The sequence below is a fragment of the Platalea leucorodia genome (genome assembly GCF_965183815.1).
Source record: "Platalea leucorodia genome assembly, chromosome: 1".
In the NCBI taxonomy this organism is placed as follows: domain Eukaryota; kingdom Metazoa; phylum Chordata; class Aves; order Pelecaniformes; family Threskiornithidae; genus Platalea; species Platalea leucorodia.
The window spans coordinates 112844280-112863726 of NC_138823.1; the positions used below are offsets into that span (position 1 = coordinate 112844280).

The 19447-nt window shown below is 38.2% G+C and overlaps 1 protein-coding gene across 4 annotated transcripts in view; it reads left to right on the forward strand.

Annotated features, from left to right (window-relative positions):
- The window catches only part of VPS41 (VPS41 subunit of HOPS complex), a 110394-nt gene that overhangs the window by 32419 nt on the left and 58528 nt on the right, over positions 1-19447 (forward strand). For 3 of the 4 annotated variants that reach the window (XM_082303903.1, XM_082303905.1, XM_082303906.1), the window contains exons 5-7: positions 7172-7246; positions 12946-13008; positions 14242-14307. In XM_082303903.1, coding sequence (XP_082160029.1) covers positions 7172-7246; positions 12946-13008; positions 14242-14307 — 204 coding nt within the window. The remainder of the gene's footprint in view (positions 1-7171; positions 7247-12945; positions 13009-14241; positions 14308-19447) is intronic. The other variant, XM_082303904.1, reaches the window with a different exon arrangement.

Here is a 19447-nt window from a genome sequence, read left to right on the forward strand (position 1 = left end):
TGTTTTTGGTAATAGTTCCATCATTCCTAGACAAGCATTCTGATTATCTAAGCAACTACTACAGATTTAGGGAGAACCCTTGTTAATTTTTTTTCCTTGGATTTTTTTTTTTTTTTCCCCTTAGTCCCTGTAGTTGACAAACAAGATTAAGGGATTCACTGATGTGGAAAATATTGAAATCACTGTAAGCTTTTTGGTCTTTCTCACTTTCTCAGACTCTATATGAAAGATTCCTTGTCCTCATATTCCCTTACTTTTAGACAAGCTTTTGAGATCTTTCTTTTTTGTAGGCAAGGTCTGCTTTCCTGCAGACAAAATAAAAGTTAATGTTGTTATTGTTCTGTGTCCCAGACCTTGTCACTCTGCCCAGCTTTCCCCCTCTCCCTTTTCTTCTAACCAATATAATCTCCCATTTTTCATTTGGAGAATGACAGATTAAAGAGTGTTATAGGAAAAGCACTGGAGCAGGAATCCTCACTTACATATCAGAATTTGGCTGCCAGTATTGTTGAACAAAACCTCTTTGGTGTGGTTATTAGTGAATTTTCATCAAATGAAAATTTAAGTGTAAATTCAGAGTGTACTGCTTCTCTTGTGGGCAGTGGTGAACAGCTTATTCTGTAACTTTTAAAGCTGCCTTTTCAATTTAAACCTTTTGTGTTACTACGTTATGTTTCTCAGTTGTGTGTAAACATATAGGTACGTGTGTACTTTTTACTTTGTTATAGGTAAACCATGATACAGCATCAGAATTTGCTTTTCTGAGTTGCATTTCCCTCTTGTATCAGTAAAACTCTACAAATATGCAAAATATGCATGAGTCAGTGCAGCACTGCAGCATCTCGGGCAAGAAAAGTGCATGGGTTCAATTTCTTCCTTTTAAAGGTAGTTCCTCAGTACAAGAGATCTCTGGGCATCAGTGTTCTGAAGTCAAAACAGATAGGACAAACAACAGGTAATACGCCTGTGCTTAGCTGTTGCACACCTTCCTCTTTTTTTTTTTTTTTTAATAGTTAAAGACTCTCCTACTATCTGTTTTATTTGCTGTCACCTCCTATCACTTCCCAAAATGAAAAGGCCCTAAAAAGTAGAACTCCTTTTTTGACAAGTTAGGTAAATTAAGCTTTCTTCTAGGTGGGCTGAGGGTATCGTTTTGGATTGAAAGGCACCCTTGGAGAAGGACAATAGTCAGTACTTGCCTAGGTTGTTTTTTCCAATAGTCTTAAAGGTGGTGTCTGTTTCTCATAACTCATTGGTGTCAATGCATATAGAATGTCTAATTTGCAGATGCAAAAGCTGAAGAGTTGGGGCTCTATTCAAAGCAAGTTCCTCATCCTACCTAGAGCAAGGCTCGTATTTTGAGAGGATCTTAGCTTAGTTATGCCAATAACTGAGGTGGTTTATGTTTACAAATCAGTATTTTGCACTTGGATACCTCCACCATGGTGGAAATAATACAGACATAAAAATGGTAGTCCTTACTCCGCTGGGCTAACGTTTTAAGCAGTGGGTTGATTGGTCATATTGCTGTACATTGGAGTTTTACACGCTTGTTTTATGTGAAAGTTATGCAGATGGGAACACATGAATAAATGAAAAATAGGCACTTGTAGGAGGCAGTTTTTTTTTTATTACAATTCAAACTCTGTGTACATACAATTTGCCTTAGTATGGAGAGCAGCTACATAGTGGTTATGTAGCTGCAGATTGATATTAATGTAGCAGAAAAGACCCATGGGTGTTTTTTTTCTTTGGGTATGTATATGTGTGTATGTATAGATAGCGAAATAAAAATGTTTAGGTTAATTTAGGAAAAGTTTCTGAAAATTCTTTTTGAAGCATGGATGAAAACGCTGCTTAAGGGGGTTATATTAGCAATGGGAACCTCTTGAAGTAAAATGAGCTTTGCTGTAAGTATGATTGAACACTGCTTTGCTTTTCACACTCCTAATGTGTGTGTTGCTTGCCTGCTAACCGTGGCTAAAAGGCATGAAGTCACAGGCAACTATTAAAACGTTTAGATTCCTAGCTTGTAAATATTGCATTTCTCACAGGATTGAAGTGAAATCTAGTCTTATGTTTCTTGTTCATCCATTTCATATCCATCGGGATGCAGCATTTGTGAAAGAATCAATTATCCATTTGTTAGTCAGAGGAGCTTTACAAATTATACATTAGCAGATTGATTTCTCAGGGTCACCATTGGGGGACTGATAGTATAAGGTGGGTTGATGATGAGCGTCAGGGGAGAAGGAGATGCCACAAAGAACACCATTAAAAGAACCTTTCTGAGTGGCTGTGAATTTACTCCTAATTGAAGAGCTGACATAATCCATACTAAGTGCGTTTATTTCAAGCATTTTACATTAGCTAATTGATTATCACATGAGGTACATTTGTTGATAGATACTTGATTTTCCTTTCCTTTAAATTTAAGATTTTGCAAAAGCCTGCATTTAGATCTTTATGTGCAAGGTGCCTGCTAGCTTTTTCTCCGTCTCCCTAAACTTTTTTCTTCCATTAAGGTAACATTTTTTTGTTCTGTAGTGTCAGCTTGACATTATTGATTTTGAACAGTCAAACTTACTTATGTTGTCCAGAATTCCAAACATGTCTCCATCAGAAGGAAAACTGCAGCTAATGGAAATTCAGCTGAAGGCGTTTCTTCCGTCTTTGCCAGAACTTCCATGCCTTATGAAATTCTGAAGCTGTTCCCAGGTTAATCATTTCAGTGTATTTCCCTCCCTAACTAACAGGATCCTTCTTATTGCCAGATTTGAATAACGTTACTTTAGAAATACTATGTGTGTTACTATTATTTATACAGTACTGGAAGTATCGTTTTAACCACAAAGAAGTTGTGTGTTTTTACTTGTTGGCCTGAAGCTAGGGGTCCTGATTAGGTTAAAAAAAGACTATCCAGTGTAGTGCTAGTTAAATCATTATTAGTAATTTACTCAACATTTTATATGCAGCTGCCTGTGGTTTTATGGCACGGGGTTTAAGATTAGATCATCTCTTAATTGAGTAATATTTACATGGATGATATGTTCCTAATTTCTAGATTTACACTTTGACCTCAGATTGCTATTGTAATTCTTAATTATTTTTTTTTAATATGATGCCTGTAAATTTGGACAAGTTTTTTCCCTACCCATTTAAAATACCTTTAAAACAGTCAACTGACCAAACCACAGAGCATATCCTGATTCTGACTGTATCAAATGATCAGTCTTCGAGATTGTGATGAGTTAGTGACTACCTGTGTCCTCTCTAACCTTGAGTGATTCTTCATCTTTTGTTGACCTGTAAAGGTGGATGTTGCAGGAAGGGCATTTATTCTCTGTACTGTAAAACTCAAAACGTATTTTCTTTTGCCAGGCAAATTAAAGTCTTCAGTGGGTTAGCTAGAATAAGGTTTTAATAAAAAAAAATAAAAAAACCAAACAAAACAAAACAAAAAAACCCAACAACAACAACAAAAAAACAACCAAAACAAACAAAAAAAAAAACAGGGAAAGACAGTTGTAACTGTAAGTCTATGGCTGAGTTGATAAAATTTACTTAAAAAAAAAAAAAATAAAAACAGGGTGAGAGAGGATAACTCACAAAATTATTTGTGCTCCTCTTTTCTGAAATATCAAAATTATCTACAGGGTGTTGGCAGGGTATAAATAAAACTAAATTTGAAATGGTAAGTAACTTTGCTGACTAGCACAGCAGTACATTTATAAAAATAATTGATATGAAAAGATGAATTAGAGCTGATTCTAGAAGAAACACTTTGGTTTAGATAACACATGTACCAATTTTATCTGTGGTCTTTTATTTCTGATTTCCTGGATAGTTTTAGATACAAATCTTAAACAGCTTTCCAGTGGAATGTAGTTCTGGAAATGGTAGACTTGACTGTTACTCAGCTCTGAACAAGAAGATCCTGGCATTAGCTATTCTTGCTGGAACTTTACTTTGAAATGCACTTAATATTCAGCCTTGACTGTTTTTAAGTTCATGGTCTGTCATACTTTCTGAGCTCCATAGAAAGTTCTGACTGGTAAAGTCAGTGAACAGGCTAGTAGCCAATAGTGCCAATTCAGCTTGAGTGCTGAAAAAAAATTTACCCTGTGTTTGCTTTCCTCGTGTACATCATCTAGTATAGAGTCTCCTGTTGGAACTTAGCTGGAGGTTTGTGTAAGTGAGCAGGTCTGCTTTTAGTTGAATTTGTCTTCCCTGATTGTCATCTGTGTATAGTCAGACACCAGGAAAAAGAATTGGAGAAAGGAGAAGTTAAAAGCAACTGATAGAGGCGCTGGGCATGTGGAAGGCTTGTCACAAGTTGCCAGTTATATACAGTGTTATGAAACGCCATGTCATCAAATTTACTTAACAAATGGTTCTGAAGTATTGTGTGCAATTTTGAATGTGGGAAAAATGCAAATACTGTGGAATCACCTTTTCCCCTATCGACAAAATTCTGCACATATATAAGGAGAGGTTTTGCCTTGCTAGGCACCGTTTGGTTACCTGAGTGCAATCACACATTTAATCTCCAAAGTATGCCACGTGGCTTTCGAACCACAGTATGACAGATAAATTCCATCATCCTGGTCCTCATGTTCAACTTTTATGTGAAGATAATTTACGTAGTCTACCTTGCCTACTTCCTGCACTGCATTTTTTTTCAGCATCAAACTTTATCAAAGCCATTTGGCAGCAAAATGGGAACAGTGTGGACTGTAGTATTGAGCTGTCGACTCTTCTGCTGTGTCCTGTTTTGTTTCTTTTTGTCTTGGGCCTTGTTGCAGTAGAGTGTCTCCAAGAAGGCCCATCACACGGGAGTGCTCCTAGGTCTACTGTTGCTGTCATGTCAGCTCTGGTGGCAGATGTAGGTGCTGGAGAGATGAGAAGAATGTGGCCAATTGAACACTGTAACTTAGCATATGATCCTGTGTCAGGGTGGGGCTAATCAAGATGGACTTTTTGCCTTTCCAGTTGCAGAGTAATAAAAGAAGAACCTTTGTGAGAAAGTTGTGGCAATGGCAACTTAGATGCAGCCCAGAACAAAAAAACATGCCACTTTCATGATTAACTCGGTAGAACTTTCTGTGCTTGTCCTTTCAGAGGGCCAGAGGTGTCCCTCATTGTAGAGGGAATGGCGGAGAGGTGCTGGCATTTCTTCCTCCCCGCCCCCCCCCCCCCCCCCCCCCCCAACAGAGACAAAACATTCTCTTGCACCTTGATGAGCAAACCAGAAGTTTAGAAAGGTGTTTTCAAGGTAAGGCAGGAATAAAAGTGTGTGCTAGCAATTTTTATGAAGCTTCTAGAAAATGAGACTGACAACTGACACTTCTTGCCTTACCCAGCATCCTCCAGCCCTGGAATTAGCCAACTGTGTGTGTAGCATCTGAGAATCAGAGCTTGCAGAAGGATGTTGACCACACCAGCAGGCTGATGGGCTTGAGCTGTGCTCCTCAGCTGACATCCCCCAAATGTGTCGGGGGAAACACAGCTGGGGAACATGCACCAGCTGCCTGCACTGCCAGTGATGCGCTTGCTTCTGATTTTGAAATGCAGCAAGTCAGCGTAACCACTTTGTGGCGAATGAAAATACTTCTGGAGCACATAAATCGAGGAAAGTTAGTTAGACTTCTTCCTCAGCAGTGTGCTTTTTGGCAAACAGTGTGCAGCAGAAAGCCCGCTTTGTGATAGGCAATAATTACAATATTTCCATGTAGCATTTTGCGGTGGCACAAAGTAAGACCAAGAATGGTGTCTCCTGTATGCAAGGAAGCGGGAAAGCAAAAGGGCTGGCAGCATCCTTTTCCCAACTCATCAGGCAACTGTTGCAGTGCAGGGCTCAGTTGTTCAACCTTGATTAGAAAGAAGCTTTTAGAAAATGAAATGTAATTTGGGCATATATTCTTTTCAAGGTGAAAGAGAGGAAAACTTCATTTGCCTGAGTTGGAATTTTTTTTGTATGGGAAAGATTATGGGGAGAAGCTTTCCAAAGGCTATTAGAAGACTTCAGTTTATCCCCTGTAGATAGTCCATGTGGACAGTGTGTTTTTATGTAACTTTTTATGATGTACTTTTAATGTAATTCCAACCGCCATAGCGTATGTAAGGACCTGTGATATTTTACACAGTTGTGTAACATCTAATGTGACCCCACGACTCCAGCACTGTTCCAGTGATGCTTTCTTTTCACACAAACATACGATGGATTTCTCTTTTATCATGCTCAGAACCATAGAAGTGATCTGTTTTGTGGTTCAATCCGTCCAAAATTTTATGAGAGTAAGAAAAGTTGTTCTTAAATGTGTAAGAGAGACTTACTTGGGTGAAGATCCTTCAGTGATGCTTGAAATGATATTTGTTACAGAGGGTGAAATCAGGATCATGGTACATAAGAAGGTTCTTGTTACTTGAATATAATTGGGTGGGGTTTTGTATGTGAGACTATGTGCATTGTGTTACCCAAATGATGTTATAAGTTAGCCCTCAGTACTTAAGGTAAGGATAGATGTTTAAGCTAAAGTAAACACTAACAGATGTCGTATAACCCTGTAGATTAGAACCAAAAGTATATCTGGATAAGGAAAGAAAAAATTGTTAAATTGAGGTAGTCTTCAGGCTTTTTCTTAGTATTTGTCTAAGAATGAGTACACCTATGCTGCACTTCAGTACCTTCTAATACTCACTTCTGAGAACACTAGTAGAGGGAAAAATGAAAGCAAGGGAAGGGATCTGAAGGAAGAAATAATTAGCAGTATAGCCATCAGACCAAACCAGAAGAATTCAGTTGCCTTGATGCCTGTGTGGTCAGTGTGTTTTGGTAACGGGAGAGGTTCTTAACGAACAGCTATGGTGCTCAGGCGCAGATGCTCGAGGTCTGGGAGCCTGGCGCTTCATGAGAGCTCCAGAGCCTGGAGGTGCGTAACTGCAAAAAAGTCAAATTTCTGGCTTAGGCAAAAGGCTGGAAAGAAGGCTGTCTTTTGGCATCGTCATAGAAATACCTATTCTGTGGGGGTTTTTTGATTCACGCAACTAAATATTACACAACTGTTAACACATAAATCTCAGGAAGTGGGGGGAGCATTAAAGCATGTGATTGGTGATTTAACTTTAAACTCAACTTTAAAAGTCTTTTTTCTTTCTTTTCTTTATCTAGAGTCCAGTGAAGATAAATCAGATCAGCCTGGATGAAAGTGGAGAACACATGGGTGTTTGCTCAGAAGATGGCAAGGTACAACAAACCCGCTTATATATTCAATGATGTAGCAGGTAGTCCTCAGTGTTACACTTGAGATAATTGTGATACCTGTGGAGTTAATTCCTGCATTTAGCACCACCACTTTGACCATCCATTTTGAGAACTGAGCTCACCTTTGAATACTCAAAATTAAAGTCAAATATATTTTGCACAAATGTGCCGTAGGAAAAGTAATTACAAGAATGTCAATAATGTAACTAGTATTAAGCTGATTAACAGCTGTGGCAGGAGGACATGTCACCTTAATCATTACTGCTGTGCCAGTTATACTTCAGTGACTACTCTGCTGTTCCTGCAAGACAGTAGTTTAATGCCTTTCTGCTATAAATCCACAAAATTGGATTTTGTGGGCATGATTTCTGTGGGCTGGTGGTTTTCATTTTCACACACGTTATGAATGTTTCTCTTGAATTATAGAATCTTTTGATAAGCAATCATAGTTTATCAGAAGAATAAAGTGTCTTACAACAGCCACATTAAATAAATGTAAAATCAATATATGTACAGTTTCCTAAAAAACTGGCACCTACTTCCTTGACTGAGGACATATATCATTTGTGCAGTGTATAACTAACAATTATCAGTGCTTCTCTGGAATGTTGAGCTGTGACATTTAGTGGTTTTGGTGATTGATTTTCCACTTATAAGAATGTCTTTTTTGTTTTTAAGTCGATGGCAGTCTTTTCTAATGTTGGTTTGCAATGATAAAATTCTAATGCACAGGGTGTATTTAAGCTGCTTTTTTAATATAATGCTCGTATACAAATGCAGTGCATTAAAAATAATTTAAATCATTTCTCAATAATCATCTGACTTACTGAGGAGAACATTTCTTACAGAGTAGACTTTGGGGGAGGAGGAATGTTGGTGATCCTAATGGATGCATCCCATTCAGTAGAAGTTCTATAAATTAAAAATAAAATTGGATTTTGCAGTAGGCGAAATGGGGAAACAAAACCTTTAGACTGTAGGTGCTTGGGTTTTTTCCTTTCAAATAGGTGTTTTTTTACCTCAACAGGCAGGCAGCCAGTTTATGTATCCAAGCCTTTTGTTTTTCAGAGATATCTTGATGTCAGTATCTTGACACAGTAATTGGGATACTAGTGCCTATCAAAGAGGGTTGTAGAATTTTACAGCCTGTGAGAAACACAGCAAGAGTGTCCTAATTGTCTAAGCAAGATAAAGGAAGGGTCAGTAATTGTGCAAGGTAATAAAAATGTTGAGCTAGCATTGTTGGTTTGGGTGTTTTGAATGGTGGGGGGAAGCAAGCACTTGCTGTAAGGGCTCCTCAGATGTGACTGTGGATTACTGACTCAAAATATGTATGTTGCAGTGAGACTACAAGCCACACACGTTTTTCATATATTAAATTAATATTAAAAATATGCATTTGATTTCGGAAACGTTCAAAAATCCATAATCCCTACTCTAGTGTGGCTGTAATTGAAAAGACTCCAATACTTTAAATGGTGAATCTGTCTTCATTTAGTGAAATACCTATTGTGGATCCAGTAGGTGACATTACATGCTATACAAGGCAGTCCAAACTATGGTCTCCAAGCCAGGGCTAGTTCTGGTAATGTTTTTGACGCAGGGCTGGAGTATCACAATATTCATCATACTTGCATTCATAGAGTCCAGGGACGTTGATGCTTGACCATATTCTACACTGAAAAGCTCATCTGGAGATTTGAAAGATGTGGGGGTTTTAGAAGTTAAAATTTCCACTTGACCAGAAAGGTGTGTGTCTATGAAAGAATCCACCCCTAAAATGCGTGAAAACAATACTTGTATGTTGTCTTTCTGTATAAGAAAATGGCATAAATTCCTGGCCAAATAATGTAGCACTTCTAGGTTCTGGGTCATAACAAAAGTGTAGTTTTACTATCCTTATAGCGCTTTCCTTACTACAATGGGAGTGTTTGTATTGTAAGAAGCTAAACACTTGTACCAGTTGCAAAGTCATCGTTAACGGAGATAAATAAGTAAAAATAGTGAAATCCTTTTTCTAAAAAAGAAAAAGAGAAAGTGAAACAGCTTAGTTTTCTTAAATCAGTTTTAAACAAAAAAACGGGTATAATAAATAGACCTGTGAATTTTGAGCCAGCTGGGTTGATGCAAGTATTTTCTACCAATTAATGAAGATATGTCCTCTAGACCATTGCAAAAGATTTTTGCAATAGGCAGGGAGTGCATTTTCCCATATCAAAGTGGATCCAATATGAAGGAGATGGAAACCATTTGTCTTCTTGAAGGAAGGCCTTATGATGAGAACCACCTCCTCATATCTGTTCTGCTGTCCGATGTATTTTATTTTACTACTTTTTTCTTTCCTTTACCACTCTCAAACTAGATTTGGACTAGCTACATTGACTGGGAGGGGGGCATAGCAGCACAGTGCAATTCTCCAACGCTCTTCTTGTTGGGTGGCATCCAAACCTAATGTCAAAACCTGGAACCTGTATGTCGTACATGGCCAACAAGTGCTTTGGGAGCCACTTGAAGCTTTTCCACGCTGCACATTTGGTTCTTTGAAAATCTTCCTTGCCAATGGACTCAGCTGCAGCTGGTGTCCAGTGGCATGGAAAGGAATGGAAATTGAAATCGCCACCACTACTCTAGTCTGGCCACTGGCTGGTGAAGATGGCTGGGTGTTGAAATATTAGGGTATAAGAGGAGAATTTTGGTGCTGGACTAAATAGAAGGGCAAGCAGGCTTGCAGCTTCAGAATTGTGGAGTTTTAGGTTAGTTTTTTGCCTACTTGTATGCTGTCTTGAAAAACCTGGACCTGACTCCCAGTTTTGCTGAAGCTCTCTTATGTCATTACATAACAGCAATATAATTTGCACCCTTATTGGCTTGTAATTTTTTTATATAAAGAAATATAAATTATATTGAAAACCCATGTGCTTACATGTTTTAGCGTCATGTTTAATGCCTGTAATGATATTTATGTTAAGAATTATCCATGAAGTATTACATTGATCATTTTTCAATAAATGTGGTTTGTAAATAAAATGCGTTTGTTTTCCTGCCTTTTGATCACTGAAGGTTGGCTGCTTCTTCCACGTGTGGAAGCAAAGAAACAGCTAAGTCTGGAGGCACTGGAGTGATGGGCTCTAGATATTTAAAACTGGAGAGGACTGGCAAAATGTAGTGGACTCTCATCATGAAATCCTTTTTCCAGCTACCCAAAAACATCATGAGCTGAGTGAGGATAGAAAGTAGAAATAGATAAATCCAATATAGGTTTGTAATATCAAAAGAATCACTTTCTCTCTGAAGAATAAAAGACATTAAGAAGTAATAAACTGTTATATGGTGTCCCTAGAGTAAACATGATAACATGTATTTTATGCTGAGTTGTTTTTTCCTCTTTAGTTAACTGGCTCCATTTTGTTTTCATACTCTTAAAGGAATATCATATTGCCGTGTTCAATGCAGTATTATGAAAATCTTGACGGCACTGTTGCTAATGTTAATTTTGATTAATTAGTTTTAATTTGAGAGGGGTGTTTTGTCATTTTTAAGGATTCTGCTTCCGTGGAGTTTGCAGTGTTGTGTTTTAACCGTGTCTATTCTTTTTCTTCTTCCTTTCTTCTCTCTGTCTTATTTTCTCTTTCCTCTGTTTCTTGTTTGGTCTGTTGCACTGGATATGCTGTGCCAACTGATGAAAACAAAAACCCAGAAAACAAAATCCTCTAGACATCAGCCCGGAGGTTTTCTAGGCTTACAGCCAGGCCCAACTCAAATACAACCCTTTGGTTGGCTTACATAATCACAGCTTTGCGATACATCTCACTGTCTCCAAATATTGATTTTCCAATCCTTTGGAGCAGTAGCTCAGCCCTACACAGTGCATGCAGCAGTATTTTTAAAGCTTGTTGTTAGAGGCAGTATGTTCGCTAATGAGTAATGGACAGAGCTGATAATGCTGCTTAGGAGATGTATCCAGGAGACAAGCTTGAAAGGGAGATGAGGTGGTTTGAGATGTTTTTAACTTCACTGAAACTGCTGAACTTTGCACCACTCTGACGATGGCTTAGTTCCTCACTGATGGCTGTGTTCCTCTTGTAGTTTACCTGAAGTCTAATTTTTTTACTTTGTCTCCTTGACTGTGTGCAGGAATTTTGGGGGTTCTTGTCCTCTGAACTGCTTTTAGAGCCATTAAGCCTCCCTTTTTGTGGCCCATTACTGGTATTTACTGGCTTTGTTCTGCAGATCTTCATCTAGTGGGCTTTTTATTTTTTTTTGTTACTATTATTTTCTGGTTTTCCCCCTGAAGGAATCACGATGGGGATGGGGAGACAGAAAGAAATAAGGTTAAAAGATCTCTTAGATCTTTGAGTCCAACTTGTTAAACATGCAGAGCAGAGTTACTGGAGGGATTACCTTTTCCAGAAAATAAGGATGAATGACTAAACCTGTCTGAGAACCTTCTAAAGTAGATTTGCTGTCAGATACATTTTTCCACTGGTCACTCCATGGGATGCTCTTTTCTCTCCCTTCTCCCACCAACAGTGTCCATCCCTGCTGGGGCGGTTTTGTTCCAACAGCTTCTGGCAGTGGGTGGAAACATCTTAAAATCATAAGAGAAAAGCAAACCATTTATTATTATTTGTGGAAATCATAATTAGTAAATCAATTACTAATTCCGGGCCATAAGTCTTCAACCCTATTTTACTCTTAAGTTCTGCAGAAACTGAGTTGTCAACTGTTTCATATGAGACACTGGGGAAGGGAATGTTGCATGTTGGATGAAGACACGTGTCCAAAAGACGGTTGTACTTACAAAAGCTTGAGAAACCCTATTCTGTAGTCATAGCATCTAAGTCTAATAATATTTCTTAACACTTGATACATCTGTACCTGTTCTGTAAGTAAAGGGAAGAAAACATTTAAAAATCTATTAATTCTGTTGATAGTAGAAACGTACTTTTTTGTTTGTTTGTTTGTTTTTTAATGTTGAGCCTTCTTCAGATGGATTAATTCTGATAGATATTCTGATGGCCTATGATTACAACTTCAGTGTTGACTATTAAATGTACTGAGACACCAACATAGATGAGAAGGGAGGAATCTTAAGAGAAAGACATTTCCAGTGGTCGTGGAATAAAACAAAATAGCACCGAATGCACTTGGGAGGAGGAGAGGATGCCAAGAAACATATGGGACTTGGTTTTCAGGCTGGTTTTGCTTTATTGTCACAAATTTCTTTTTTCTTATGTAAACCCTGTATTGCTTGGAGGGGAAGAAATCCTACAGTTCTTTCTCAGAAAGGAAGAGTTTTTAATTTATCTTCCCCTGAATGTTATTATGTTGCTCTTACCTTACTTAGATCAGTATCTGTTAAACAGATTTGATCAGCCTAAAGCAAAAGAAACTTGTAGGTTTTGCTGTGTTTGTAACAAAAAAAAAAAAAAAAAAGAAAAGAAAGAGATTCAGATAAGTACTTTTGCACTGCTGCAAATATTTAGAGATATGCCATAATAGAAGCCCAAGATGTCTCAATTAACTCTGAATTGTTAAATATGACTTTTTTTTTTCTTTAGGAAAAAAGATGTAACTGTTAGCATTCAAATTAATCTTCTAGTTGTTAGTGATTTACATTCACCCTCAATTGTCAAATGGTTATTAGGTAAATATTTCTGGTTTTTTATATACTTCTTTAGGTGCAGGTGTTTGGATTGTATTCAGCGGAAGAGTTTCATGAAACGTTTGACTGTCCTATTAAAGTAAGTGCTTGTTTTAATCTTTAGTAATTGTGTTGTTGTTGTCTTTAATAACAGAAAGGTCACATTGAATCTAAATGAGAGAGAGGAATACTGCTTCCTTGTAATGTTATTCAAGTCACTAGAAAATAGTTATCTATCTCAATATAAAAGGTTTTGATCTGGTTAGACAGGAAGAAAGCCAATCTTGGTTTTGTAAGAAGTATTATTGAGTTTTTCAAATACAAAAGCTAAAGTGAAAGAGAAATTGTCCTGTTTCAGCTGTTACCTGTCTCAACATATTTCTTTCTTTGTAGATCTGTGATACAAATTCTGAGGGTTCTGCTAACTGTGAGGTCAATATTTTGCAAGCAATTCATATCTGTTAAATCTACCTCAGGATAAGGCAATGGGTGGCAATGCTGATATGCCCTGTCTGAAGGGAAAACTTCAGTTATACTTTGCTTGAGAGACGCGCGGCTGCCTGGCTGTTGAAGAAGCACCTCTAGCAGGCGTGTGGGAAGATCTAGCTTTTTTTAACAAGAAAAGTTTCTTGCAGGGGGAAGGATGGTGTGGGCAAATGATTACATTTTGCTGCTTGGGGTCTTCCATGTTGCAGCTGCTCTTGGGGGGGAAAAAAGGAACGAGGTCACTAAGTTTTCACACACACCAGATGCAACTCGCTTGCCTCCTAGGGCCTTACTGCTCTTAGAGCTGGATCTCCCACACTTGACACACAACATGTAAGGGAAAGAGGCTGTTTAAGGTGCGTTGATGCTATGCGAGGTTGTCCTGCAACAGGGCTGAGGTGTGTGTGCCCTCTAGGCAGGCCCCCAAACAAGACTTAATTGGGGTAACCCTTGCTCGCGGCAGTCCTGTACTGCATGGCCCTAATTCTGCTGCCTGCTGTGCAAAAAAAGTAGTTGTTCGGTGTAATGTGACACTCAGTGTCAGGTGTATGCCTTGTCACATGCCATATAGTATGGAGAATTTTCTTCTTTTCTAGGAAAAAACAAATGGAGATGTCTGAAAAAACCAGGCTCTACTTCAGAGAAAGAACTCAGATGTAATACTTGATACTTGGCAAAGGGTTATCTAGCTTAAAAAGTGATGTGGTGCTCCCTGTAAACTCTATATTAAGCCACAATGGCAAAGGGTTATCTAGCTTAAAAAGTGATGTGGTGCTCCCTGTAAACTCTATATTAAGCCACAATTGTCTTTGTCTTTTTTTTTCCTTCTTCCCCCTGCGCCCCCCAGATTGTTGCCGTTCATCCTCATTTTGTAAGATCCCACTTCAAGCAATTTGTAACAGGAGGGAAAAAGGTAAGCAGTCATAGTGTAATGAACTTAGGCTATCTTTAAACAGCTTTTAAAAATAGCTCAGAAGGCTGTGTATGTGATTTTTCAACACCTAAAGCAAAGAATTCTGCTTTTTCCTTCTGTTTATGCATTTGGAGTTCTCATTCATGCATCTTTGGAATACACCAAAACATTCTTACTTCAGACTACTTCCGGGGCGGGCGCGGGGGGAGGGAGGGCACTTTTTATGTTAAAAATGTTTTGCAACAAGTTGAGCTTCAGAGTAGAAATACTTCTGCCTGCATAGTCTGAAAAAATTGTCATTTGCATTTCCTAGGACAGATTTTTCACCATTCATTTTAATTTGTTGAAGTGGGAGGAGAAGTTAGACCTTAACACTGATCTTTTGCAATGCATGTTGGTCTTGGTGTTTGGGATTTTTCTTTTGCTTTACCTGTGGGTGATTTTTTTTGTGTGTTTTTTGTTTTGTTTTGTTTTTTAAAGTAAACAAACCCAAGTATCTTCATCAGTTCTTGTTCATGGTGTGGGTTTTTTGTTTGTTTTTAAAGTAATTTACGGGAGCTCTTGGTAGAGTAGAGCTCCCACTTTTTTAGGTACTTGTATCTATGTAAAGTCTTCTACTGGGGCAGTTATTTTAAATGTGCGTTAGGTATCTTCTTGGTGTGGGGTGCAATTCTGACTTCCAGATTGCAGCTGTTTCCAGGTCCTACAAGTATCTTGTATCACATTGCATATTTTCAGTCAAAATATGAAAAGTTTGATTTGGAACAGTTTCTTGAATTCATGGGATTTTCCTATTGCCTTCTCTTATGAATTAAGGATGAACAATCCTCACTTACAGATGCATCAAACCGAATACCATGGCACTCTCTTACCAGCATGTAAGAAATACAGACTTCTAGTGCTGAATACAACTTAATTTTCATTAACAGTTCAATATGTTTCAAAGCATAGCTGTGGTTTATTTTGCTTTTTAAGTGGTGTGTATGCTTGACAGCTTTTGCTGGCTGGTCGGAGTTGGTGTTGTCCTTAAAATAATGCACAGTCAGTGTATGTCTTTGTCAGCCACCAGTTTGTGAAGCTTTTTAGTGTTGATAAAAGGGGTATGGAAAGAGAGAAGCAGGGAATTAATAGAACAGGGCTCCGTCAGGTGGTAAAAGAGCTTGCATTCACCTGATGCTGAACAGAAAAAAACATCAGGGAGTTAACACATTCTCTTTGGTTATCTTTGATTACTTGACAGGTTGTTTTATATTCTGTCCTCTGGGGAATGGTATACTCGTTCTTAATGCATTCATTTTTTGCTGAGGAACTTTGCTCTTCAGGAAAACTTTAATTGACATCTTAACATAAGGTATTTAGCATTGAAATAAATGTCCCTCGACACCTGTAATTTGATTTTATTGATACATAAAACCAACAAATAAAACCTCTTAGCTTTGTGGTAGAAACCCTTCCCCTTTTCTCCTTTCCTCCAGAAGGAGCATATGTGCTTGTATGAAGGCAACAACAAAATGCTCGGTGGAAATTCAGAAAGTTAAATTCCACCTACTTATTATTGAAGATTTTTTTTTTCTTTTTCTAAAAAGAAAAAGGCCTTTAAAAACATCCCTGCTTTTTATTTACACCTCTCCTTAAGTGTAAAGCCAAAGAGCTGTATGGGGGCAGCAGGCAATGGGGAGTTGGTCCACAAGAGCAAGGAGAAGCAGACTGAAGCATATCACCTCAGGCTGCGGACCTCACATCTCTTTCCCTCTGTCTGGAGGTTGTGTAGTTGGGTGAGCTCCTTCGGGGAGGGGGACAGGACCTCCTGTGGTTCCTGAGCTCTCTGTGCTTTTAGCCTTTGCACGGGCACAGCGACTTCATAGCTGATAGCTGGCAGTGGTAGGAGGCATGCTGCCCGTCTTCCCTACCCTCACCAAGGCAGGGATAGCAGTAAGGACAGAGGTAAGGCTATTCTCATTTTGGATCAAGCTTAAGAGAAATTTGCTTAAAGCCCTCCTGCTATGCTCCTTGCCTGACCTTCATTCAAAAACAGTGTGAAATGTGTAAACTCTTCGTCCAAAGGGTTGTGAGGTCTCTCTTTGTTTTTTGCTGTTCTGGGAGATAGTGACATAATATATATTAGCATTTAAAATGTTTTGTTTTGTTTTTAAAAAAAGCTAATTTGAGCAGATAAAAGGACCCAGAAAGACATTTGGTCACTTCCTCAAACCCCTCTAGTTGCATTACAAACATCATTGTCTCAGAATGAGAAGGATGTTCTTGATTTCCTACTTGAATTTCATGCTGGTTTTGGTTTACAGTGAAACAAAATAAAGAAGCCAAACCACACATGCACACAGGAAGCAAGAACTTGTCTCCCGACCGTAACAGTGTTTTGTCTCATCTCAAAAAAAACTTCAAGATCTGCTTAAATTTATTATTTTTATAGCTAAGCATCTGCCTCAGTTGGATCCTTAATGAATGGGGGGGCTATAACTGTAAATTACCACCTCCTTAGTTTTTTGAGAAATATACAGTTCTTCATAACAATATAAAATGTATGAAAAATGAACTTTTCAGTTCAAAGACCCACTGCAGAGCATTCTGCCAATGTTCAAGTTGAGCAACAATCTCTTAAAAAAAAAAAAAAAAAAAAGGGGGGGGGGGGGGAAGCGAAGTGACGTGTTTCAGGGATGCACGGTGCAGGTCCTCGGTTCCCAGCACAGGTGGATGTTTGGAACTTGGGTGGATTGTTGTGCAATGCTGAGATTTGCCATGTCTTAGAAGCTCAGCCTGACCTAAAGCTGACTTGGAGCAGTGCTCCCTAGGGTAACTGTTTAAATCATTGCAGATTGTTGGAAGCTTAACTCTACCGTGCATGTGTTTATACAGTTGCTTAACTAGGCATGTGCTAGAGTCCTTTAAGAGTGTTTTTTCTCTAAATTGTAGTATGAACTAATTAACCAATTTAAATTGTTTGTTTACTAAAGCACTAGTTTTTAAAATAAAGATCTTTCATTAAGCTTGGGATAATATCATTGCCTTCTGTTTTGGGTTGTAAAAGCTTTTTTTCACCCACTTTTTTCAAGGAATGAATATTATCTGTGCCTAGAAACAAGGCAGGTACTGTGGAAACGTTGACATAATCTCAATGAGAAGCAATAGGTACCATACTAGAGGCACTTCCCTGCTCCCCTCCCCCTTATCTCTGCAATTAACTACAGCACCATTGTGATGACTTGGCAGATGATGGTAACCCTGTAATAACAATACCATATATTGTAAATAACAGGGCATTCCTGTCCAGAGCAGACAGTAGAGCTTCAAAGCCAGGGAAAAGACAAATACTGTGCTATTGAAGGCCATAACCTTCTACCTTTTAAAAAAGGGTCTAATCTTAAAAAATAACAGGGTAAAAGCCAACTAAGTGAGGGTGGTAAAGCTGAAAACAAGGTGTTCTTTGTTTAACCGTTACAGTGCTGGTCTTTCCCAACACAGCAACTAAATGAACGTTATTGCAAAGTTCGAGTATCCATTATATCCAGAGGGTTAAAGAGGCAGAACTAACAAAGAGAGAAGACTGAAGGATATTTCAGTTCCAAAGTCAAGGTATCAGCTACTGCATCTTACGTAAAGGTAACTTTGGAGAGCAGGACAACTTGAGATTTCTTTCTTGGCAGAGGCATTGATGAGACTCCCTGTTTCATGCTTTGATTAACATCAATAACCAGACACAAAGGTTTTTGTAGTAAAATTCCTAGGACAGTGAATCCTCTGGAGTGACTGAGTCACTCTGCTGTACATGTAGTAATTAAGGTTTTTGGGGTGGTTCTCTACCCAGCATGGTAGTGGGGACCTAGCACAATTAAGCAAATGAATTCTGAAGCTAGTATGGAGTAGGATATTCAGTATCTTAAAGGATTGGGCTCCTTATTTGCCCAAGACATGCATTTTGTATAATAAGTGTTGATTTGAGTATCCAATCTGAAACATTTTAAGGGCTAGGGAAACAAGATGAGACTGAAAATTTACCTTATGACTGTCAGCAGTCACATCTTTATATCTATCTCTGTCTATATCTACATAATATATCTATTTCCACCATATATATAATATAAATATAAAAACATATTTTTAATGGGGTCTGTATTTCTTTTGCTGAAAGAGTCTTTTGACTCTCTTTTCTTTGTCTGTTATAAAAGCAGAGAGAACTTAGTGTTACTTGGGGCAAACTTCTCATTATTAAAAAAAAAAAAAAAATCTGAAATACTACTTCAGTGCTAGAATTCTGGGCTGGACCCATGGTGTCCCCTGCCTCAGACACAAAACAAGACCTTCTACATTCCTTTCCACTCCAGGTGGAGCAACGTCATATACAGAGAAAGGATAGAGATTGTGAACAATGCACAAGCAGGAAGAGAAATAGCATTCTTAGGGATCTGCAACTGCTGTTACGGGTAGTGGAATTTGTATGTTAAAGTCAAGTCTGCCAGGGAATGTTTCAGATTTTTTTTTTTTAATTGTCTGCTTTTTAGTGTCAGCAGATGCACTTTGCTTTGTGAGTAAGTAGATGACCTTTACCTCTGAACCCTATGATATGTACTTCATAATAACTGGTTGGACTACTTTGACAAATTATTAAATTGTCAGGATGCTGTTTGCAGCACAGTCCATTTTTAGAAAGCAGATAGTCAGCTGTTTGGCATTATGTTGGGTAGAAGAGAACCAGACAAGAAAGGCAGATTGCTTTGTAAGCTATAAAATGTCAGTCAGTAAATACTCAAAGGTCTGGTTTAAGTGAAGAAAGAGTAAATACTATGGCAATTTCTGTCCATGCTTTGGATAATTTACCATAAGTAGGAAACAAACTGTAGGAGCAAGCAAGCCACAATAATACAGGTCTGCTATTTGCTTGCTACGATGTATAATGCCCAGGATGTATCACATATTATCGAGCAGATGAGACTTTGATATGGAGCGATGTGCTGTTTGCTTCATAAGGAGATTATTTGGCTTACATTTCTTCTTTATTACTATTTGCATGTACCTTTCTTATCGCGAAAAACAAAACATTCTCCTTGTGCTGTAACAAACAAATTTGGTTTGTGTAAAGAGAGAATGGATCGTAGTCCTGTGTGTGTGTAATCTATAGTTGTGT